The sequence below is a fragment of the Lotus japonicus genome, chromosome 5 (genome assembly GCF_012489685.1).
Source record: "Lotus japonicus ecotype B-129 chromosome 5, LjGifu_v1.2".
NCBI lineage: Eukaryota > Viridiplantae > Streptophyta > Magnoliopsida > Fabales > Fabaceae > Lotus > Lotus japonicus.
Window position 1 is genome coordinate 56,609,358 of NC_080045.1, and position 25,287 is coordinate 56,634,644.

At 33.6% G+C, this 25,287-nt stretch overlaps 3 protein-coding genes across 3 annotated transcripts; 2 read left to right on the top strand and 1 right to left on the bottom strand.

The window, feature by feature from the left end:
* Positions 1-352: 352 nt before the first annotated feature.
* LOC130719834 (polycomb group protein EMBRYONIC FLOWER 2-like) lies at positions 353-14,243 on the bottom strand. Its single transcript, XM_057570440.1, has 24 exons — positions 14,076-14,243; positions 13,835-13,890; positions 12,077-12,182; positions 11,789-11,948; positions 11,096-11,170; positions 10,565-10,639; positions 10,057-10,131; positions 9,532-9,606; positions 8,871-9,010; positions 8,632-8,694; positions 8,377-8,501; positions 7,930-7,962; positions 7,692-7,723; positions 6,216-6,268; positions 6,062-6,115; positions 5,919-5,978; positions 4,554-4,600; positions 4,306-4,445; positions 3,167-3,404; positions 2,439-2,487; positions 1,723-1,806; positions 1,149-1,225; positions 880-969; positions 353-647 (listed from the first exon to the last, which is right to left on the bottom strand). Exons 1-24 carry the CDS (start codon positions 14,241-14,243, stop codon positions 527-529), a joined length of 2,196 nt encoding a protein of 731 aa, XP_057426423.1. The 3' UTR covers positions 353-526.
* Positions 14,244-21,726: 7,483 nt separating this feature from the next.
* LOC130719835 (uncharacterized) lies at positions 21,727-23,050 on the top strand. The gene is made up of 2 exons (XM_057570441.1): positions 21,727-21,976; positions 22,872-23,050. Exons 1-2 carry the CDS (start codon positions 21,727-21,729, stop codon positions 23,048-23,050), a joined length of 429 nt encoding a protein of 142 aa, XP_057426424.1.
* Positions 23,051-23,654: 604 nt separating this feature from the next.
* On the top strand, positions 23,655-25,066 carry LOC130720495 (blue copper protein-like). Its single transcript, XM_057571144.1, has 2 exons — positions 23,655-23,898; positions 24,423-25,066. The coding sequence occupies exons 1-2, from the start codon at positions 23,685-23,687 to the stop codon at positions 24,821-24,823; spliced, it is 615 nt and encodes a 204-aa protein (XP_057427127.1). The 5' UTR covers positions 23,655-23,684; the 3' UTR covers positions 24,824-25,066.
* Positions 25,067-25,287: the final 221 nt, after the last annotated feature.

The window sequence follows — 25,287 nt, forward strand, 5'->3', positions numbered from 1 at the left end:
ACTAAGCAATATATGAGTATGTTTGACATTCATTGTCCATGAGAACGAAACATATTTTATGGACAACTATTTGCAGCTTAATCCAACAGTATCTACGACAGGAAGAATAGTAACTAGTGTCGGTGATAAATACTCTGGTCAAAAAAAATTATTCTCAACCACAAAAGTTTAATTTAATATCCCAAAGAAATTGTATATAAAATTCATTTGATGTCAACATAAATGTATGGAACATCAGAATATCAATGTTCAAACACAAACGGATCTCAAACATAGAAGTGAGGTTGCTTGAGAATTTCTTGAGCTCCATGTCGCACAAAAAAAGCCAAGGGTGAAACCTTTTTCCCTTGGCAAATACTTGGTTCAAACTCCAGGTAATAAAAAGTTTAAGGTATAACTTTAAAATGAAGAAGCTTCCGCAAAATGGTGACAGCAATATGCACCCTGTAACTGTAAAGAAATCATTTTCTGTGTCCTCAGTTTTTTTTTTTTCTATTTTGAAAGGATTAAAAAAACTGAATTTTCTTTAGCTTTTGGGGTCTGAATTCTGCTTCCTGTATTCTTCAAGAATAATACTACATTTATTCATGGTATGTCCATCTAGAAGACCATGATTCCACAGTTTGATCATAAACAATCTCCAACGCCTGCAAAAATAACAAATTTCATAATTATCTATAGATGATACATTGTATGACTAAGTAGAGCCACAAAAAAAATGCTTAAATACCACAAAATATTGCATTATGACAATCAAACAATCTTCACAAAAATTGTTTTTGAAGATTTTACATGTTGTCATGCATTGTTATGTTTGCTCAATTACAAGTTTAGGTTTCTGAAATGGGAACACCCTAACACAAAAGAGATGTTGGTTACCATTCTAATTTCGGGGATTGAACAAGCTTGTCAGCATTGGATTTTGAGAAAGCCTCGTATGCCCACGGAATGTGACCGTCTGCCCGCACCCTGTGACAAGAAGAAAATAATTGAAACTAGAAAGTATGAATCTGAATAGACAGGAATGTAAGTGCACTCAGTGCACAATGTGTGTTCTGTCGGTGTCACCTGTTAATGATAGCGATAAACAAAAACAAGGAAGATGCAACAAGTAGTGAATGACAAGGACCAAAATGAAAAGAACTTACTTTTGCTGCCGAACAAATGTGTTCCACATTTGCATGAATGTCTTCTCCTCTGTGCTTAGATCAAAATTATCTAACATCTGCAAGGCATCAGTGTGTGTCAATGCTTGCTCAAAACAAAACAAAACAAAAGCATGAATAATAGTAGAAAGCATAACAGACTTCACAATTCAGACCCCAACCCAACCTCAACCTCAACCTAAACCAATGTTGAAATTCTACACAATGAGTCCTGGAGGATTCTAAATTTCAAGTTGGAATAACAAATAGTAAGATCTAAAAATATGGTCTAAAACTCAGTTAAACCAGCCAATTATGGTGTACATGATGTATGATTCATATAACATTTTTCTATCAGGAAAATAGCATAGTATAAAGAGACTCTCATTGGTTAAATAATTAGTTACTTGTAATAGTTAAAATTTGAAAAATGTAGCCTATACATCACTTTATTCTCTTGCTAGCCTGTGATTATTATTATAAAGCTCTACATAATTTTGATGTTTATGAGAGTTACAATTAAAGAAAATGAAATAGCAGATATCAAGCTAGAGATCACTAATTTATTTGTACATACTTTTTGCCCTTCAGCGTCTCTAACATCATCTTCGACCTCATCCTCACTATCTTCATCCGCTAGAACCACTCCAATATCCATTGGCTTTAAGCAAAAGGAAGATAAAAATGAGAAAATAAGATTCGTCAGACATGATAGCAGAGCTAAGAACTAAGCACTTTTAATAAAGTAAAACTGTCTTTTTTTTAAGAACAAGAAGTCAATATTTAGCAGAAAAGAATGTTTTTCAGTCTTTGAGACCACCAAAGCTCATCCATATCAAAGCTAATATTCAAGAGTCCATTGCTTGAAACCAAAATGTGTCATTCTGATGTAGTTGTATACCAAGACTAACATCAGAACAAACATTACAATCATTAAAGAAGTCATGTATCTGATTTGTGATAGTTTCTATATTTCATAAATTTAATCCCCAATTTAAGCTTCTTTGTTGTCCAGAAAAGATAAATTATTTTTATAATAGATAAATAGATATCAAGTAAAAAAATTGTTTTAGAAAATTAAAGTTGCTATCTGATTTTTAAGACTGGAATTACATCTGCCCAATCAATGCTAAGTGAATCAAATAACTTCCACACATTTTTCACGGAAGGATTGAGTTTAGGCCTCTCAATGGTGCTCAGTTAATGGTTTTTTCCAGACACTTTCTAGCAGCACGCAAAGAAAATAAAAGTATGAATTATGAAATAAATTAATAAATGGTGGTTATTCATCACCTGGGCTTTGTGAGAGTGAAAAAACGGTCGATCCATCAACCGTCCAAGGCTGCAATGTTTTGAAAAGAAAGATGTCAAAGATATGTCCATTAAGTGATTTATACTTTTATTTTTATAGCAAGAGTTTAATCACAAGTAGAAAAGTATAAGTGAAAATTTATTTCAACACTGTCTATAGCTTGTTGCATATTTGTAATGACATAAACTGGCCTATAAATATAGCAAAAATGAATACAGAAATAAAGTGGAAACTCAAGCTCATGCATAGTTAGCAAACCTTGCTAATTAACATACAATAATATGTAAAATGATAACAAAACCCAAATAAACCAATCAACGGCCCGTCAGCCGCATACAAAGATCCCAAATTAACATTTTGACAGCCTGCTAAATCTATCGGTTTCATATATTACATCATTATATAGATTAAGCATGGGCTCAAATTGAACAAGATGTGTTTATTTCACAATTAAGGCATAATTGATCAATCAGGTGATAAGTTTTATATTATAACAAACAATATGTCTGCACATTATTACGTCAACACTAGTATTGCAAGACAAAATTATTTTTTCTTGGAAGACATTTATTTCAGTAACATTTCAGTATTATAATTACAATGAGGAACCAAATGATTTTCCCCCATTGTAATGATGCATCTAAAAAGTTCCCAGAATTTAAAATCCATTTGATGTTTTCCAAGGACAAAGAAGTGATCCAGGACATACCTTCGTGAGTCAGAAGGCTCAACAGGTAACTTCCCTTTCTTGGAAACCTGTAACGCTGCAGGAGTCCCAGGATCGTGCTCAGGTATTGATGGGACTTCGTACTCGGGTATTGATGGTACTTCGTACTTGGGTATTGATGGGACTTCATACTCGGGCATTGGTGGGACTTCATACTCAGGTATTAATGGGACATAATCTGGATCAGTATTGGATACAACAATACTTGCATTTGAAACCCCTGCAATATCATATCGTTATGCGACACATACCTTAATCTGCAGAATCAATGCTAATATTCTATGATCATCCCATCTGACTTATCGCACTTTCCATCTTTACTAGAATGAGTATTGATAATAACATACATGCTCAATATATTAACACTTGAAATTAGGGAAAACTTGCTACATTAATGATTGCTTGTACAGTGATTTGTGGTATACATGTACATAGATAAAATGCACAACAAAAAAGGGGAAAAAACCATCCTAAATATGAGAGATATAATCCAAATATCCTAATAGACAACAAACCTTCCTAAAATACAAGTATACACAATTATCATCATAATAACATATCAAATAAAATAAATTTAGAAACTCAATCTACTCCAATCAACACAAAATCTTCGCACAATCCGAACACTCCCTCAAACTGGTGCACATAGGGCATATGCATCAAGTTTGGTACATATGTATGATATCCTTGGTCCTCGAAGAGATTTGGTGAAGATCTTTGTCAATTGATCATTCAAGCCCACAAATGACACAGTGGCCTCTCTAGAAAGAAGATTCTTACAAATGAAATGACAATCAATCTCATTATGCTTAGTTCGCTCGTGAAAGGATGGATTAGAGGCAATGTGCAAGGTTGCTTGATTATCACAAATGGGATTATAGGAGCTCAACAAAAATGAAACTTAATAGCTAGATTTTTTGCTAGGAGTTGCATTGTATGTAATCTATTTGTAAATGGATATAACTCCCCACCCTTGACATACTCTGAATCATGTCAGGCTATGATTTAATTCTGCCAAAGTTTTAGGCTCTATTTGTATAGAACTTTTCATAAAGTTTTTAAGAACACATGTCTACCACCAACTAAAATACTTGATATAGTTGCCAAAGTAATTTACATACCATCAGGATTACCATCAGCGTTCTCCAAAGGCTCATCAGTATCTCTTGCTGGAATTTCAGACTCCAAGACCAGAGGGTCCACATAATTTGCATTTTCAAAAGATGCATTCTCTGAACCTCTACGCTTAAATGTCTTGCCACTGCATATAGAAATTATTAGTTGACTATTTTACTTCATAACATGCATCTAGATGAATGTTTATGGGGCTGAGAAAATTCGAGAACAGTGTAAGAAATAAATAACTTACCAATAGAAAAAAGTTTGTAATTTTGGATTAATACCTTCTGCAACAATCTAGAGTAAAATCAATTAATAAGTTTCATGAGCAAACACAATTCCAAATACAGTAATGCTACATATGTTTCTTCCACGTTTCAAGCCAGATGCTCTCTGCAAGACTAATATCATGCAAAGGAACCCATCGTGCTATAAGATTAAGCTCGTACAGAACACTGCATATTTTAGGTTCAGCAGAATAGAGCCTAAAATATTAAGGTTAAGCAGGACCACTCTCGAGAATGGCTTTTATAATGAACATTTTCCCAGACATGAAAAGCACACTAGACACAGTCAAGCATGCTAGCACTAAAACTACCTTTTAAGGTGTGAAAAGCACACTAAACACCGACTAACTGCCTTTTATGCTTGACCCCACCGTGCAGATTCACAGATTACTCCTACCTTGAATTTTTGAATGATGATTACTATACATGTTTTTTGTTAAGGTGGTCCCAAAGTTACAAAGAGTGAGAAGAGATGTCACCTTAGTAGTGATGCAACTGGTGAACTTTGATGATAAGTTCAACTTGTTTCCACAAGAGTTTTTATCATCCAATTTTTTTTAGAAAGCACTAGGTGGTGATAAGTTCAACTTGTTGTTTCCACAAGAGTTTTTATCATCCAATTTCTTTTAGAAAGCACTAGGTGGAGCTGGAGAGTTTAACAGCAAAATATGAGCGGGTGGTGGTGTCACCATCATAGATGGTGGTTGTGTCAACGGAGCTGTTGGCTGAACTAATCATAGTTCGGAGGCCATGGTTCAAGATCTTTCAAAAGAGATAAGCTAAGCTGAAAAATGTAATTATCTATATTCACATGAATGGGTAGAATCGTTTGTACTTAAAGTCTAGAGAAAAGCTTCAGGGAGAAAATAATCAAGAGCTGCTAGTAACTGCCTCCTAACAAACTATTAACAGAGTTGAAACTGACTGTGAACTAACAATTACAAACTAAGTGCTAAACATAACATACAATGGCTAAGAGTACATATCTATAACATGGAGTGGTCATATGTTATAGGACTTCCATAATGAATTCACCATATATCCTCCCCCTAGTTGTATCTCCTTTCTTTCTCTCAAAAGAAAAAAATTCCTTTCATAAGAACATGCACATGAAAGAACAGAATGAAGGAGAAACAAACCAAGGCTCAAAATCATAGAATCTAATAAGTCCAAAAACATATAAGAGGTCAAAAATGAAAGGGTAAGATTAACATTTCCAAGAATAAGGCACTAGGAAACAAAGGAACTATAAACAATTCAACACGAAGACGTAATAACAGATTTATAAAAAGTACATAGGAAAATAATTGAGGGAAATGTGTTCTAACCCCAAATCTCCAGCTATCAGATTTCAAAGACACATTCACAGCCTGAAAATCCTCCGGTCCCTGCAAAATTATTTATGCTTGAAACCATGGCTTACCAAAGCTCAGGCACTAGAATGTTTGCAAGAGTTCTGAAGATTACTAACCAAAAATTCAAAGTTGAAAAGATCATGAGATGCGGGCAAGTGATCTCTTAGACCCTGAAAAAGATCACGTAAGGAGCCCCCGAAACAGGTTTATACTTTTATCACATTGAAAAATGTACAGATTTAAATTGGCAGTCAAAAGTAGAGTGTTAACCTTATAGCTTGCACAACTAACCAAGCAGAATGGACAGACAAAATTTTCAGTGGCTGCAATAAAAGCTTTTTGTTAGTATATAAACTGATTGCTGATAAACATTGATATAAAAGAAGAAAGGGAATAAGGAGTTTAGTATCAATTATAGAATACAGAGTAATTAATGCTATTGTAATATTTTGATACTATTACCTTATTTATATGACTAGTACAAGTGTAATTATGAGATTTGTACAAATTTTACTCTTTGTAATTATTTCCTTAATTAGGAGAGTCTTAATCTCCATAATGTAATCAATCGCCAATTGTAATTTGAGATTAAAAAAGATCACATTTCTTCTCTTTCAACTTGGAATCAAAGCTCCCAATGCAGGGGGGCTCTTTTTTGCCTTCTTTTGGGTGTGAAGGCTTGGTTGTCTTCAGTTTGTAACCTTGTTTTTATTTCTTTGTTGCAGGTATTTTCTTCATCAATGCAGAAGAAAAGTCACAACCTCTATCCCTCCCTCCCTTGACTCATAATGATCTGCCCAACCTTCAATGGGCTCAGCCATTAGCACTACTATTAGGGATGGAAGAAAATTCATAACATGAAGAGCAAAGCTCCAGCAAAAATGAACCTTTGCTATGATACATGGCTTGATGAGTACTCTCTCATTATGACTTGGTTGTGGCATTCTATGATTCCGAAGATCACCCACAAGAGTATGTTTCTCTCGACAGCCCGGTATATTTGGAAGACTTTGACAAACTTATTCTATGAAGCATGATATCTCAGACTCTTATGAATTGGAGAATAAGATCTTTGGCACCAAGTAGGGAACCCTCTCTATGGCTGAATATTATGGGGCTCTAAAAGGTTTTTAGGTTAAGAAGTTAGGGGTTGTTAGTGCTTTAATATGATTTGGTAGAGATATGCTATGTAAAAATAGAGTGAGAGAAGATGATAGGTACCCCTTGTTAGTTAGTAGTTTAGTTAGTTAGTTAAGAAAGTCGGTTAGTGTGTTAATAGTTAAGTTAGTTCGAAGAGTTAGTTAGTCAGGGTGTAGGGGATATTTAAGTGATATTTAGTTAGTTAGTTGAAGTGATATTTATCATCATTGGGTTAATTTGTAATTGGGAACTGGGAGAGACCGGGTTCTCTCGAATAACCAGGAAATAATATTCAATAATATCAGTTTTTATTTCTTCTTTGGTGCTATCAGAAGATTAGGATTACTCTTGGATAGTTGAGATTAGTTTAGTGGAAGAGATCTCAGGCTTGCAAAATACAGAAAGGAATAGCAATAATTTTTAATCATCCTTCCTAAACTAGGTTTGCCACTAATCTGGGGCCAAGGGAGGTTTCATCAGTAAAATCATATCTTTTATTCTTTCTCTAATATCTGAACCAGAATCTATCAATACTCCACAAATAAGAAAACAAAATAAAAAAACAAAATAAGTAAGAGATAAACTTAGAGACAATATTTACATTACCTTCAGTTATCTGCAACTTATTATGGTAATACCTGTAATATGTTTTCAATGCATAAGAAGAACACAGAAGAATAATCAGCATTTCTTCTTCTAACAGTAAAAAACGTCAAAAAGGGGGCAAAAGAGAAGTAAAAACATCATAGCACAAGAGCTCTCCAATCCATCTGCATATTCAATGTTACCAACCTCAAAGAAGCCACTAAAAATATCATATCACAAAGAAGTTATAAAGTAATACCTGTAATTAAACATGACCTGTCCTTCCCTCAACCTGAACCATACAAGCAACTATAAGTCAAACTGAACATCAAAATTTATTTTAAATTTATGAAAGCTCAACTCCCCTCCCCCCTACATAAAAAAAGCTACTGCTGTTAGTTATGGAAACCCCAAAAATAGAAACAAAAAAATTGAGGCAAAGATCTGAAACTCATGGAAACCAAAGATTTATCACTGTTAATAGAAAAAGATAAACCCAAGAATAAAGGAAGGAATTCGTGGGTTTTCAGTCACAATTCTTTGACTTCGACAGAGCTAGGTTGGAAAACTTTCTCTAATAGTATAAAAGAATAACAAATAAAGGTCAAGATACGTAACAAAAGCAATAAGACAAGGGTAACATCCTTGTATATCTTAAGATTCTTAACACTCCCCAACAGACGCTTATGACACAGATGAAATGTACCGAATGAGGCGCGACATATATGATGACCACCACACAGAACTGCTTGCATAACTAAAGTAGGGAGCTTTCAACTTAGCCCCAAAGTCTTCCGCAGAAATTGTGAGTTGGACCTTCTTTGATGTACTCTTTGGCAACATAAGAACAGAAAAGAAACAAGGAGTCAAAACAATTTTTCGAACAAAGAATTAACACTATTGTGGTGTTCATATGCAAGATTTTTTTGTTAATCGGTAACAATATTGATGCTAGACAAACCTCTTTCCCAAAACTGCAGTGATCTTGCATTGAGATGGTCCAGTGTGCAGATAGAAAATCACGCTGCAACATAGAGAAATTAGTATAGTAGTATGCATATTATAATCGTTAGATAAAAAGCTTGAAATGGATTGTTATACCAAAAACAGTACACACAAATAGCACATCATTCTACAAGCACAAAGAAAGCACATTAAAAACAATATTGATCATCAACACCATATAGATAGATGTCATACCTTCACAACACATGGAAGCAAATCAACAGTAGGCATAATTTCAACTCGCTCTCCCAGACTAAAATTTGAAAGACTATCCCAACATGCATAAAGAAATTCTAAAGATAATGTCCCACCTAAGCAGTGTTGCTCATCACTTGCTGTCAATACCAGAAAGAAATGATATGATCACAAAGCACAATTTTCCATAACAAAATATTGGGGCAAAATACATAATCAGATAAACCTCTAAATATTAGATTTTTAATAAAAGAAAAAATTCATTAAGAAAAAAGGGAAAATGGCTACAACGAGTTAAGAGGATAAGCGATCTTCCTTAAAAATAAAAAACAAACGAACAAATAGAAAATTAAAGCAAATGTAGGAGAACAACAATAACATTGTGCTTAAGGCAAATGCATCAAACAACATCTAGAAGGGTACAACTCCACGGGACATTTTCATGGTTCTCTTGATTTGATTTATTATTACAGGTTTAGATATCCTTTTTATTCACTAAGGATGATTGCATGAGATTTTATGGTTTAGCTTATGATGATGTATATTAAATAGAAGTATACAAATTGTATGAAAGTGGCTCAAACAATAGCAAGGTAACACAATACAGTATTGGTCAACCATATTTTGCATGTCAGAATTCAGCAATTGAAGCATATCTCACATTCGCTAGAAGTCGGATCAAAAGGCACCACGCTTGAATTGACCCCAGATGATGAATTTGGGTTTCCCGTTGCAGCTAAATAGTTATAACACAAAATTTAACAAAAATTAAATATTTTTAGTAAAAGAAGAAATTCATTAAGAAAAAAGGAAAATGGCCACATAGAGTTAAGAGGATAAGAGATCTTCCTTAAAAAAAACAAACGAACAAATAAAAAATTAAAACAAATGTATGAGAACAACAATAACATTGTGCTTAAGGTACATGCATCAAACAACATCTAGAAGGGTACAACTCCACATGACCCTTTCATGGTTCTCTTGATTTAATTTATTATTTCAGGTTTTGATATCCTTTTTATTCACTATGGATGATTGCATGAGATTTTACGGTTTTGTTGATGATGATGTATATTAAATAGAAGTATACAAATTGTATGAAAGTGGCTCAAACAATAGCAAGGTTGTACAATATTCGTCAACCATATTTTGCATGTCAGAATTTAGCAATAGAAGCATATCTCACATTCGTTAGAAGTCGGATCAGAAGGCACCACGCTTGAATTGACCCCAGATGATGAATTTGGGTTTCCCACTGCAACTAAATAGTTATAACACATAATTTAGCAAAAATTAAATATTTTTAGTAAAAGAAGAAATCCATTAAGAAAAAAGGAAAATGGCTACTAAGAGTTAAGAGGATAAGCGATATTCCTTAAAAAAATGAATAAATAAAAAATTAAAACAAATGTAGGAGAACAACAATAACAATGTGCTTAAGGCAAATGCATCAAACAACATCTAGAAGGGAGACCCTTTCATGGTTCTCTTGATTTGATTTATTATTTCAGGCTTTGATATCTTTTTTATTCACTATGGATGATTGCATGAGATTTTACGGTTTAGCTGATGATGATGTATATTGAATAAAAGTATACAAATTGTATGAAAGTGGCTCAAACAATAGCAATGTTTTACAGTATTGTTCAACCATATTTTGCATGTCAGAATTTAGCGATTGAAGCATATCTCACTTTCGCTAGAAATTGGATCAGAAGGCACCACGCTTGAATTGACCCCAGATGATGAATTTGGGTTTCCCACTGCAGCTAAATAGTTATAACACATAATTTAGCAAAAATTAAATATTTTTAGTAAAAGAATAAATTCATTAAGAAAAAAGGAAAATGTCTACTAAGAGTTAAGAGGATAAGCGATATTCCTTAAAAATAAAAAAACAAATAAACAAATAAAAAAATTAAAACAAATGTAGGAGAACAATAATAACATTGTGCTTAAGGAAAATGCATCAAACAACATCTAGAAGGGTACAACTCTACAGGACCCTTTCATGGTTCTCTTGATTTGATTTATTATTTCAGGTTTTGATATCCTTTTTATTCACTATGGATGATTGCATGAGACTTTACGGTTTAGCTGATGATGATGTATATTAAATAGAAGTATGCAAATTGTATGAAAGTGGCTCAAACAATAGCAAGGTTGTACAGTATTGATCAACCATATTTTGCATGTCAGAATTTAGCAATTGAAGCATATCTCACATTTGCTAGAAGTCGGATCAAAAGGCACCACGCTTGAATTGACCCCAGATGATGAATTTGGGTTTCCCACTGCAGCTAAATAATTATAACACATAATTTAGCAAAAATTAAATATTTTTAGTAAAAGAAGAAATTCATTAAGAAAAAAGGAAAATGGCTACTAAGAGTTAAGAGGATAAGCAATATTCCTTAAAAATAAAAAAATAAAAAAACAAATAAAAAATTAAAACAAATGTAGGAGAACAACAATAACATTGTGCTTAAGGCAAATGCATCAAACAACATCTAGAAGGGTACAACTCTACAGGACCCTTTCATGGTTCTCTTGATTTGATTTATTATTTCAGGTTTTGATATCATTTTTATTCACTATGGATGATTGCATGAGACTTTACGGTTTAGCTGATGATGATGTATATTAAATAGAAGTATGCAAATTGTATGAAAGTGGCTCAAACAATAGCAAGGTTGTACAGTATTGATCAACCATATTTTGCATGTCAGAATTTAGCAATTGAAGCATATCTCACATTTGCTGGAAGTCGGATCAAAAGGCACCACGCTTGAATTGACCCCAGATGATGAATTTGGGTTTCCCACTGTAGCTAAATAGTTATAAGACACAATTTAGCAAAAATTATATATATATATATATATATTCATATCAATTGGAGTACACGTCCATATGCATACCATTGGTGAAAAGCAAGATATCTATAGAGCCAGATCTAGCCTTCTCAGCTAACTTATTAATTGCAGGGAGCGTAAAGTTTGCTTGGATTTGGGCGCTCCCATCATTGCTAGAGGAATCCCGAAAGGTGAATATCTTACTGACGTGATGAACAGAAGAATACTTTTTGTTCTTGTTAAAGTAAAACAAAAGTATTATGCAATAGAAAAATAATTAATAAGATAGTATGCACCAAAATTTAGTTAGCATAAGGAACATTAAAAAAATCACCTAAGAGGCACTTTTTTTACCTGTGCATCTTCATTATTACTATCCCGCCTTGCAAGACCGAGATATAAAGGAAGAAAGGTCTTTTTTACTTCATCACTCTGTGATAGTGAAACTGTCATTTCTATTCTGAATATTCAAATGAGATATCTCATTAGCATCTCGAAATTGATATTATATCAAAGTACAATCAGTGAAAATAAGGCAACGGCGTAATGAAAATAATGACTCAAATGAAATCACTAGAAATTACAACAAATTCAACCTTATCTAAAAACATGAATAAATAGCACCACCTAAATGAAGGTAAAAAGAAGAGATCCATAAGGTCTACATAAACCTCATTTATCTTGAAATATCATCTATATACTAAACATGATTACCATTAACCTTATTGAGGATGGATGAGGTATGCCTGCAAGAATTATTGTGTGTACAGTGTATACATTAGGTCTGCCAAAAAACATGAGGCATTTGGGATTGAATCAATATATTTCTACACATGAAATGACTGGCTACATCGATTGTGCTTTATAACTAAACCAGATCCCCCTTTTTCAGCTCCATATTTTAAATTTCAGGTTTCTGATTAGAAATATAATATTATTAGAATTTGGGATGCCTAATTCAACCCAAAATGCAGCCCAAGAGGGGAGGGATGTTTTCCCATATATAAGGGTTATTTTGGTCATATCTCTAGTCAATGTGGGACTTCTCAACAAATATAAAATCATTCACATGTATATACTCAAGCTCAACAACTTCAGCTTTTGGGATAATTGGTTCATATCATGGTGTAAGAGTCTCTATGACCATGTCATATGAAGTTCAATCCTTTGTTGCTCACATTATTCTAATAAAAAGTTGAATTTGAACACAAGGTAGATGAGTTTGTGCCTTGTCCACACTTCAAGCTCAACGAGCTCTTGCGTGAGTGAACGTGTTAGAAATATAATATTGAAACATTCACATGTCTTCACGCAATAGCTTAAGCTTTTACTTTTCTCATTAGGTTGAAGCAGCTACTCGACAACATACAACCATGTCATCAAGATAACAACATCCATGACTTTTCCCAATAGGTAGGATCGGCTAAAAGAATCAATCAATGCCATAACAATCAGCTATATCCTTCTTAATGAGGCCTATAATTTTCCTAGGTCTCCCTCTAACCTTAACTACTAGACTCTCTTCTATCTAGTCAACCCTGTTTACAAGTGCTTCTATAAGTCTTCTTCGTACATGCCCAAACCACCAAAGGTAAGACTCTATTGTCTTTATTACAAATGGAAACTATCACAGCACAAATTACTCTCTAAAGATTGTATTTCTAATCTTATCATGTCTTGTGTAATAACTCATTCATCTTAACATTTTCATTTCTACTGCACTAAACTTATTTTCACGTTAGATATTTACCACCCAACATTCAATGGGTCTAGGATAGCCTCTGACTCTACCCCAAAATCTTAGGGGTGAGGGTTTCTATACTCTTTTTAGTCAATGTGGGACTTCTCAACACATTTTTTCCCATTACGAAACTTATAATATGAAAAAGGTTGAGTTCTAAGGAAACCACAACTAAATTGCTCCAAGACTTCACAAATATATGACTAAATTATTATGTCTGCTTAAACTAAACATATCATACACATCCAAATGAGTATGTGACGTATAATTTACATAAATCTGTTGAAGTAAAGGGGATAAATAGGAGAAGGAAGTATAATATAGGTTTAGGGGGTAAATAGGAGAAGCGAGTCTATGTGTGATAGGCTTACCTTTTATTGTGCTTGGCCTCTCTCTTGTAGAGTAGACATCTCTGAAGAAATAATGGCTGCAAAACACGCGCGTATTTAATTAGAACACAAACAATAATATTTTAATAAAACTGATATTTTTAGAGACCATAAAGCAGGAGATCAGGAGGTCAAAACATTGAGAAGAAATAAGTTTAAAAAAATTGTATTGTAAGAAACATAATTTAGAATGGCAGATCATTTTAGCCAAACAGATGAGTACATTTTCTATTGCACGTAGTCTAAGATTGTTGTAGAATGCTACAGGCATGCAATAAACTGTAAGACTCTCTTCTGCAGCAAGCTTCTCTTCTGTAGATAAATGCACACAAGCATCTTCATGGTTTGGTTGATCTGTGCTTCTACAACGTCTGCAGGGGGAGAGAGACATTAGCATTGGTTGTGCTGCACCTCTTTTGAAAACAAATCTACAGAGGTTTCCCTTACGATGTTCCACAAGCTGCAACAGGAAAGCTTGGCATCCTTACTAGAGAAGTCTTAGATATAGGTCACATTTATCTGAACCTTGTCGTATGTGAAATTTGCAGAAGCAACAAACCTACAATTGTAAAATGTTTCAGCAAAACATAAAAACCGTATATTGAAAATATAGTAATCCAGATAGGCACATGCATTGAATATTGATGCTCCATATTGCAGCTTGAACATTTACACACGACAGACGCCTTATTTCTTTTCTAAGTTGAAATCTACCACTCCTAGCAATATTAATCCTTCAAGTTTACAAACATTCTATTGTGACTTCATAAGTTAAGGAAAATGACCAAGTTTACAAACATTCCATTTCACTTGAAAGTAATAGAAAATAAAACTTCAATGGAGAAAAAATAACATTTAGCCCCCATGTAAAGCAACATGTAACATATCAAGTTCTGTATGAGGAAGAATATAGAAGAATATAGATTGCCTGTTTCTGCACAGCCAATGCACACTTGCATAGCCTTGGTGGATGCTAATACAAAACTGGTGAGTTGTTTGACCACTCACATGAAGTAACCAGAAGTTTCACCATACCCCCAAATTCTCTTCTCTTGGTATCTCCATTTTTCATATCAAAATACTTCAAAACATTATGTTTGTGGCATTTCACACATGTCAAGTTAGCCTAGGATTGAGTTCTCAACCCAAGAAGCAGTTACATGTGGTTACAAACCCCTAACTACAATAACATTTTACAGCTGTTATGCTGCAACAGAAACTACCAAGCTATCAACTATTGCATCCATATACTCTAACAGCTTAGTGCTTTATTTCTTCCCAATAATATGGAAATTTCAGCTAAAGGCAAAGTCCACTTCTAGTAATACAAAATACTCCAGTAAGAGATAAGACTAAAGAGAACATGAAGAAATCAACTAGAAAACAGGCATGAGAAAAGAAATGGATCAAAACAAACAAAATAGACAAAGCATTGTGATACAAGTTCAGAACCCAGAAACATTGAAGCCTAAAGAGGAAAATGGGTATCCAAAAAAGGAAGTTAACACGGTAACAGTTCTTGGATTTGAACAAAGGGGTTGAAGGATTGAAATGTGAAGAAGAGTAGCATGAGGAAAACAGGAGCAGAGAGAGAAGGGGGCGTGAAAACAATGCAGGGTCTCAGGGAGCAGCTCAGACAAAGGATTAACGGTGAATGCAGATTGCAGAACCGAAAATGGAAGCAAAAGGCACCAACTTTGGTCGAATTTTGAAGCTGTGTGAGACAAAGATAGATGAAACCTTAGTGTTACCAAAGGTTTAGAAAAAGAAAGACAAGAACTTTCCTTAAACACGACAACAACTAGCAACAATTAATAGGTTTAATTGAGTGAATTTTTTATTTTATTTTGTGAGTAGTTTAAGTGATATGATTTTAATCCCAAATCATTTTAGCATTGATATCAAGATTACAATTTTTTATCTACTAAAAAAGTTATAATTTTTGGTTATGTGTTTAATCTTTTTTCATATATAAAACTTGAATCTAATACATAGACATTAGGCATGTACCACTTGAATTAGTTATTCATCTATAGAGTCAAACTATTAACAGAACTAGAATTCATCTAGGTTTAATTGAGTGAATTTTTTATTTTATTTTGTGAGTAGTTTAAGTGATATGATTTTAATCCCAAATCATTTTAGCATTGATATCAAGATTACAATTTTTTATCTACTAAAAAAATTATAATTTTTGGTTATGTGTTTAATCTTTTTTCATATATAAAACTTGAATCTAATACATAGACATTAGGCATGTACCACTTGAATTAGTTATTCATCTATAGAGTCAAACTATTAACCGAACTAGAATTCATCTACAAGATATTCACAATATTTAAAAAACTAGAACTAGATTAGGTCATGGTCATTAAATTTCATATTGTATAACTTAATACTATGATCAATTTTGTTGGTTTGATTTGGTTTTTAGGTTCATTAGATTGAATAAAACCATGAACACACTATTAATATGTCTTCACATTTGCTTAGCTTTTTATCTGTTTAGGGTAACTCTCCTTTAAACATGAGCATTTAACACAACAAAAAAACCAAATAACACAATCAAGACTTTTTATCGATCACATTTCTTAAAATCAAACTATTTTTTTTCTACATAAAGTCAAACTATTTGTTCACTTTCAATTTTTTTTTTAAGTTTTGTAAGATTAAAGGACAAGCCAAGCCAATGACACTCATAAATTCAAGAACCAAATCCAAGAAAAAACACTTCAACATAGCATCACAAATACGCATTTAAGTCCAAACTAAGAAGCTCCACTCCAGTAGAAAACATGACAACCCAAAAACCAAATAAAAAAACAAACAAGTCCATCAAACAATACAACAATCAACTCCAAAGTAAAGACATATCATAAGCTCCAAAACTCCAACTTTTTAACACCCCCATCAATATATCTCCCACTTTGCCACTCTCAATGTCCAAATACTCAAAACAACTAATGTATTTCACATGTGAAACCATATTATATTTTGTAATTGAGATCAAGGAGAAGCAAAGATCAATCTCGGAAAAAAAAAATTGAAAATCACCTATTGTGAATCAATCTTCATTAATCTTTTCAATGAGCAAGAATAGCTCTAGTTTCTCTGCAATTAGGGTTTGTAAGTGGCGCAGCAGTGAGTAAACCAAACAAGTGAATTCGGGAAGCTGATATTTATACCTTTAAAAAAATTGTTTGCTTACAAATGTATTTTTTTGTTGAAATTTTGTCAACAAGCCAAGCCAAAGACACTCATACATTCAAGAAACTAAACCCAAGAAAAAACACTGCAACATAGCATCACAAATAAGCATTTAAGTCCAAACTAGCATGCTATACTCCACCAGAAAACATGGCAACCAAAAAACCAAATAGAGAAAACAAACCAAATGATCAAACAATACAACAATCAACTCCAAAATAAAGACAAATCAAAAGCTCCAAGTCTCCAACTTTTTAACACCCCATCAATATATCTCCCACTTTGCAACTATCAATGTCCAAATACTCAAAACAACTAATGTATTTGACATATGAAATCATATAATATTTTGTAATTGAGATCAACGAGAAACAAATTTCAATTCACCAAAAAAATTGAAAATTACATGTTTTGAATCGATCTTTGATAATTTTATCAATATGCAAGAATAGATCTAGTTTCTCTGCAATTGGATTTGTAAGTAGCGCAGCAGTGAGTAAACCAATCAAGGGTTCGTAAGTGGCGCACCAGTGAGTAAACCAAACAAGTGAATTCATACAAAAAATTGAAAAGTACCTGTTGTGGATCAATCTTCGGCAATTTATCAAAACGCAAGAATAGATCTGGTTTCTTTGCAACTGGATCTGTAAGTGGCGCAACAGTGAGTAAACCAATCAAGGGTTCGCAAGTGGCGCACCAGTGAATAATCCAAACAAGGGTTCGTAAGTGGCGCACCAGTGAATAAATTAAACAGGTGAATTGATGCAAAAAAAAATTGAAAAGTACCTGTTGTAGATCGATCTTCAGCAATTTATCAATACGCAAGAATAGATCTGGTTTCTTTGCAACTGGATCTGTAAGTGGCGCAGCAGTGAGTAAACTAACCAAGGGTTCGCAAGTGACGCAACAGTGAGTAAATCAAACAAGGGTCCGCAAGTGGCGCACCAGGGAGTAAACCAAACAAGTGAATTCATGCAAAAAAATTGAAAAGTACCTGTTATGGATCGATCTTCAGCAATTTATCAATACGCAAGAATAGATCTGGTTTCTTTGCAACTGGATCTGTAAGTGGCGCAACAGTGAGTAAACCAATCAAGGGTTCGCAAGTGACGCAACAGTGAGTAAATCAAACAAGGGTCCGCAAGTCGCGCACCAGTGAGTAAACCAAACAAGTGAATTCATGCAACAAAAACTGAAAATTACCTGTTGTGAATTGATCTTCGGCAATTTTATCAACACGCAAGAATAGATCTAGTTTCTCTGCAACTATATTGGTAAGGGGGGCAGCAGTGAGTAAATCAATCAAGGGTTCGCAACAGTGAGTAAACCAAACAAGGGTTCGTAAGCTGCGCACCAGTGAGTAAACCAAACAAATGAATTGGGAACATGATATTTATACCTTAAAAATTGATGAAATTGAGGTAGTTTTTTTTTTTTGGAACGAGAAGTAGCTGTTTGATATATAATAAATGTTGGATTAATAGAAAAAAATCATTGTGAGACATGTTTTTTCATTTTATATTTTTTTTAAAAAAATAATTATATTTGGACATAGTTTTTTTATTGGATATCCTGAAGAGACATATTTGGATATAGTTATCGTTATTCAAATGACATAACTTATCAAATATGAACAAATTATTTTTTACTCCACTAATAAATACTCCCTCCGTTCCAAAACTATTGTAGTTTTAGCTTTTTTGTTTTATTCCAAAACCATTGGTGTTTTACATTTCCAAAGCATTTTATCTCATTTTCTTCCATTCATGCCCTCATTTAATAGTGTATCTCCCAAGCACCACCCCTTATTTCCACCAATCAAAGTTCTCACCAATTAGTTGACCAATGATTTTCATTCTCTCTTTCAAATAACTCATATTAAATAAGGGTGTTTTAGTCAAATTATAACATCAATTAATAAACTCTTAAACTTTGTGAAAAAACTAAAAGTACAATAGTTTTGGAACGGAGGGAGTATATGTTTTTCTTAAAGGAGCTGAGATTAAAGTATGAGGGCACCCCATGGGGAATAACAATACAACTGTACAACTCATATCATAATTAATCATACAAGTACATAAATCCTCACACATAAAAATAAAAAACAACCATCGTCTTAGGTCAAAATTTCTATCCACTTTGCAATGCATCTATACCTTTTGGCCATAAGAAATGGCGGTTCATCAGCAACATGCTGAACACAAGTGGAAGATGAAATACATGACATTCCAAAGGAAGAAGAGAGAAAAAAGAGGTGGAACATAAAAGGATGAAAAAAATAAGGAAAAAGGAAATAGAAGTCGGAGAAAAGAATGGTAGCAAATGGTAGCGGCCATGAATAAAGGAGAAAGAAACAAAAGGAGAAAATTTCCCGAGAGGATATGTAGAAAAGTCTGTTGAACAAGAGGAGAATGACTCCATATAGGAAGGGATCATTCTTTTTGTTAATTCAATTATTTTTGTTTAGCCCAAAATGTCTAACGTAGTGAATTGGGAGACCAAGCTCAAATTAGAGCAATTCAAACTTAGCATTCTAAATATTGAAGTGAACATAATCGCATCAACATACACCTAGCCTTTTATATATGACTTTTATATATAGGAAACTATAGCCCAGTGCATAATCCCCCTTATTATGTGGTTATAGAGGATCAATTAGAGAGGAAGTGTGTTTGACTTGTTCAAAGACCAATACAAAATATCTAAAGCTACTCACGTCTTTGTCAGTAGGGGTGGGAATAGGCTAGGCCTAGGTAGGCTTTGCTTAAATAGGCTTAGCCTGTTTAAAAATCTTAAGGCCTGAGCCTGGCCTATGGCCTATCAAAGGCTTTTTTTCGAGCCTGGCCTGGGCCTTCCGAAAGCCTGGCTTGGCCTGGTAGCCTGTTTAAAGACCCGTTTCACAACAAGAGTTTTACGTTTGTTAATAAATTTATCTGTAAAGAAGTTATCAAACTTATAAGCTAACGGGCTAAATTATACTAAAATAATATTTTCAACAATCAGACTTATAATATTATCAGCTAATAGGTCGTGATGAAACTAAACGAGATTATGTTGGTTTCTTAGAGTTGAAGAGCCAATTTAAAATCACACGCCATATTAAGATATTTAAATACGTCATATATTTATTTTTAAAAAGACTTATAACTTTGAATCGTTATATAAGTCAATTTGCTTAAATATACTAAAATCTCAATAAGTATATAATATCAAGATATTATTATAAATTTTTAATATATAGACATCATCAAGGGTAAAATATATTTATACTTATCATATTTACAATTTACCAAAAAATACTAATCATATTTACTTAAATAGGCTAGCCTGTAAGGCTTACAAGGCTTGTTGAATGGCCTGAGCCTGGCCTTTTTAACTAAATAGGCTTTTCAAAAAGCCTAAGCCTTGGCTATTTACCAATTTGGTCTGGCCTGGCCTGGGCCTGTGGTAGGCTAGGCCATAGGCCCCTACGAACGGTCTGGCCTATTCCCACCCCTATTTGTCAGCCACGTAATGAAGTAGGTCGTCCTAGCATGAAGTAAATCTCATGTGATGAATTAGGTCGCCTATGATGAAATAGGTCACCCCTTATAAAGTTGATTGCTCACTTTCAGAGAAAAAGCTCAACACCTTCAAATCCATCCAACTAGGTCCAAATTCTCGCCAATTCCATCCCAAATTGTGTAGAATCTTTTTAAGCTACGGACGTTCTCCTCGAACATTGCCCAACTGGTCCACCTACATTATATATGCAATAAATAACATTAAAAAACTTACAATTTTTGCATTAAAAAGTGTACTTTTAAGTAATACTAGAAATATTTATTAGGAAAATTGCAATGATAATTAATTAATAATAATATATGATGGATAAATGTAGTGTAATTATCTTATTAAGTTTTCCATATTTTATTTTTGTGTTTAATTTTTCAAAATAAGTTTACTTCATTCTTAGGTAAATCATACCTCGGGTGTTAACAAAAGTTATAGAAATACAAGCAACATGTTGAGGCTGGGCTTGTTAGTTCCATCTTGGACCTGCTTTGGCGAGATTGGGCGGTCCAAGTTGCTCATGTCTTACATGAGGGGAATGCTTGCATGGATTTTTTGGCGAAAGCCGGAACGGCTCAGGAGCGTGATTTTCTCCTCCTCTAGGATCCTCCTCCTGGAATGGAGTATTTGCTTATGGCAGACTCTCTGGGGTTTGTGATAGTTAGGCAGTAGGGAGTTTTTGGTTTTTCTTTTTCTCTCTTTGTTGTTTCTCTTTGTTGTTAAGCATCAAAAAAATTTAGAGAAATTCAAGTTATTGACTTTTTTATCAACACTATCCACTCTTTATTCTTACTCCACTTATATGTAAATATTGATTTTCCATAATTTAAAAGAATTTGAAGATATTGAAATCAATATAAATTATTACTCTTAATGTGGGTATATTAAACACATTTGTTATTGAATTGGTAAGAGCAAAGATTGCCTAACTCAATGAAATCGGCTTCATTCTCGTGAAGACTTTACTTTTCTGTTCTTTGGTCAGTTTGTTTAGTTTTGAGTGTGCTGATGGACAATAACCTTTTATGACACTTTCTCAATACTCTCTTTTTTCTCTTCCAAATTATTAATTAACATCTATTGGAAAAGTGATTGTTACAATTAAACTAATTAAGATGCATAGGTCTGCAAGCTGGAACAGGTTCTCTGATGATTACTTCAAGCATGCGTCTTCATCACCTTCTACAGGTCACAGATCATCTTATTCTTCGTTGGATGGGAACAACTTGCCAATAACATATGACCCCATTGCAGATTTGGCTAAGAAGGAGAGGGCACGTGTTAAGTTTGCTGAGAATGCAGTGCATGTTATTCCTTTAGTGCTGCTTGTTTGTGCCTTCATTCTTTGGCTCTTTTCAAATCCAGGTAATCAACTAGATAAATCATATAACCATCACATGCATCATGTACATCATAATTTCAAATTAATAGTATCCCTAAAGCATTTCACCACCGATTAAATTAGGAGCAAAGCATTATTTTGATCCATGTTATCGGTTACTTTAATCCATCAAAGATGAAAAAAAGTTGATCAATTTGGTCTTTTTGCAACATCCATAGTTCTTGATTGCCCTTTTCACATTGAGGGATAGTGATTTTTGTCTCAGGAATTAAAGTAACTACTCCTGATATCTTTCGGAGACAAAAAACGATGGTTTATTCCATAAATTATTTTTAACTTTCAAAACAATATATAGATTTTGAAGGAATGAATGTTGATGATCATTTTGATCCTAAAAAATATATCGTCAATCACATCGTCTCCGTCAACCTGGCTAATGAAAATGGTAAAAATACCCCTAAATTTATAAATCGCTGATCAAATCAATCACTTCGATTCATTAATTTTAGTCAACTAACGATCTTGTATGGCACTTAACTGCGCATGTGGCACACTAAGTGCACAATCAACATGTCCATGTCACACTTAAGTGCATATGTGGCACAATGAATGTACAATCAGCATGACTAGTTGAAATATTGAGAAAGTTGTTGGTGACTAGTTGAAATATTGAGGAAGTTGTTGGTCAAGTGGTTACACTGACACTCCACATCCTTGAAGGTGTGGGCTAGAATTGCATCCTTGCATTTTTTTAAAAATATTACCCCTCCACTTTTATATGAGTACTAGAGAAATTCTCTTTTTTGTTATGTTAAGAATATCAACGTTGTGTCATGTACTTTATTTAATTAAACCCTTAGAATTCTTTGAATCAATTTGTTTAATTTATTTCTCTTTGTTGTGTTTTTTTTCTAATAGATGTGGGCATTCTAGGAGATCCTATGGGAGCAAGAATCGAAGGATTAAGTATTGAAGGAGAAATTGAACATGATACGGACGGTACTCAAACGGGCTTCTTACCTATTGTGAACTCAGAAGAAACGAACACAAAAGAACTTGGAACTGAAAAGGATTCGATAACTCTAAAGAATTTTTAGTGAATGATGTTTAAATTTATTAAACTCTTTTTACATATACATGTTTCTTTATGATTTCAATTAGATATAATTTTATAAATAGTTAAATACGTCAGAATGTATCAAATAATTGAATTGTTATTTTACGGATATGGGGAAGATAACCATTGTGTATGAGCAGCTTAGCGCTTTTTTTTAGCTCAGGCTATCAAACTATTCAACACCGGCAACAGTGACTAATTCATTCATCCCAAATGCTTACATTAAGCGGTAAACAAATGTCATAATATGTGCTTCCTTTCTATGAGTGATGATCGAACTCCCGATCCCATAATTTAGGGACGACTATGCCACAACTTCTGGTTTAAGTAGCTTAGATTTACCATATAATTGAAGAATGATAATGTAAATCTAGAATAAGTTTAAAGTCAAATCTAAATGCTTATTGGCAGTTCAAACCGTTTAACCACTGCCTAGCTAACATAACCCCTTCTCACTCCACCAACTTGACAACATGCATATTCCAACGTTCCGGTGTATATAAAATAATTTTTCTTTTTTTCTTTTCTCTTTCAGAAAAAAAATCTTTGTTTTCTATATTTATTCTTGTAGGGAGTTAGGTCATCCGATAGAGAACAAACATCAAGTATTTAAGATGGACCCAGTGGTCCATGACATGTTAGTTCCCATTTCAGTTAACTCTAAATCAAACATGGAAAAGTTCCTCCTTTATTCTCTTCTCTTTTCTTTTGCAATAATCTCATGTTCAGCCACTACCTACAATGTTGGTGATACCTCTGGCTGGGACATTAGCAGTAGTCTCGATACATGGACTGCAGATAAGAAGTTCCAGACAGGAGATGCTCTTAGTAAGTTCTTAATGCTTCCTTTCAGAACCGAAATAATTTTCTATTAGCTAGTGAAATCACACTTACATGTCTTTTATTTGAAGTTTCAATTATATTACAGTAACACCTGAAATCATTTACTTCTTATATGAGCAATGTTATTTCCTGCAAAAGTTTTTATTCAAAATTTTGACTGGTTCGAATGTGTCTAGTTATCTATCTGTAGTCTGTACTAATGCAAATGATAATGAACGGAACACTAATCACGAATTGAATTGAAAATTCATATGCTCAACATGTATTCAAAGTTCAAACACACTTTTTTCATGAATCCTCTAAAACTATCTGTTCTTCTTGTGACCATGTCAAACTGATTATAATTTCAAGCTTTTGAGAACAAAATTCATGACACCCCAAGTTTTATGCAGTGAATTTATATAAATTTTAGCTTTTTTAGCTGTCGACATGTTAAAGTTACGCACTTTGATTTTTAAGTTGGATGTTGTTAGAAATTAATGACACTAGTTTGAGATTTTATTTTCCAGGTTTCCAGTATTCATCAATGTACAGTGTGGATGAGGTTACAAAAGAAAATTATGACACATGCAACACATCCAATATTTTGAAAAGCTATGGGAATGGGAACACAACTGTGCCATTGACAAAAGCTGGGGAAAGGTATTTTATATGTGGAAACAAGTTGTATTGCCTTGGAGGGATGAAGCTCCATGTTCATGTAGAAGATAACAAGAATACTACAATTTCACCTACTCTGGCACCTAAGGCTGTGGCAGGATCAAATCAAAGGATTAACTCAGTTCCAGAGTCTCCTTCATCAAAGAAGAGCACACAATTTTCAAAGGGAGTGACAAGTTGTGCAGTGGATGCACTTCAGTTAGTTTATATTGCTCTTATGGCTACTATTTATGGGATGTTGCATAATTGAGCATATAAGAACTGCAACTGAAGAAACAGCTATAGATTCATGTTTTGAGTATGTTAAAGACTTTCTGATATTGATAATGAAAAGAAAGAAAAGAGTCTTTTGCTTGGTTTGGAAGACTCATATACAGCATATGTTGTACATGTATGTTGAACAATGTTTGTATGACAGGCACATTCATATTGTTTGTATGACAGCCTTGCTGTATTGGTCCCTCATGAAAATGGTTTGCCACATATTTCAATACGTATACATATAAGGTGTGTTTGGGTAAACGATACAATTAAGCGCTTATCGCATAAGCTAATTTGAGAACTTATTGAAATAAGTTGAAAAATAAGTTATAGTTAAGCATAAGCTCTTATTCATAAGCTAATATGAATAACTTATAAAAATAAGCTCAAAATAGCTTATAGGTAGGTCATAAGCTAGAAGTTGAGACATACTCCCCCGAACACGGGCAGATA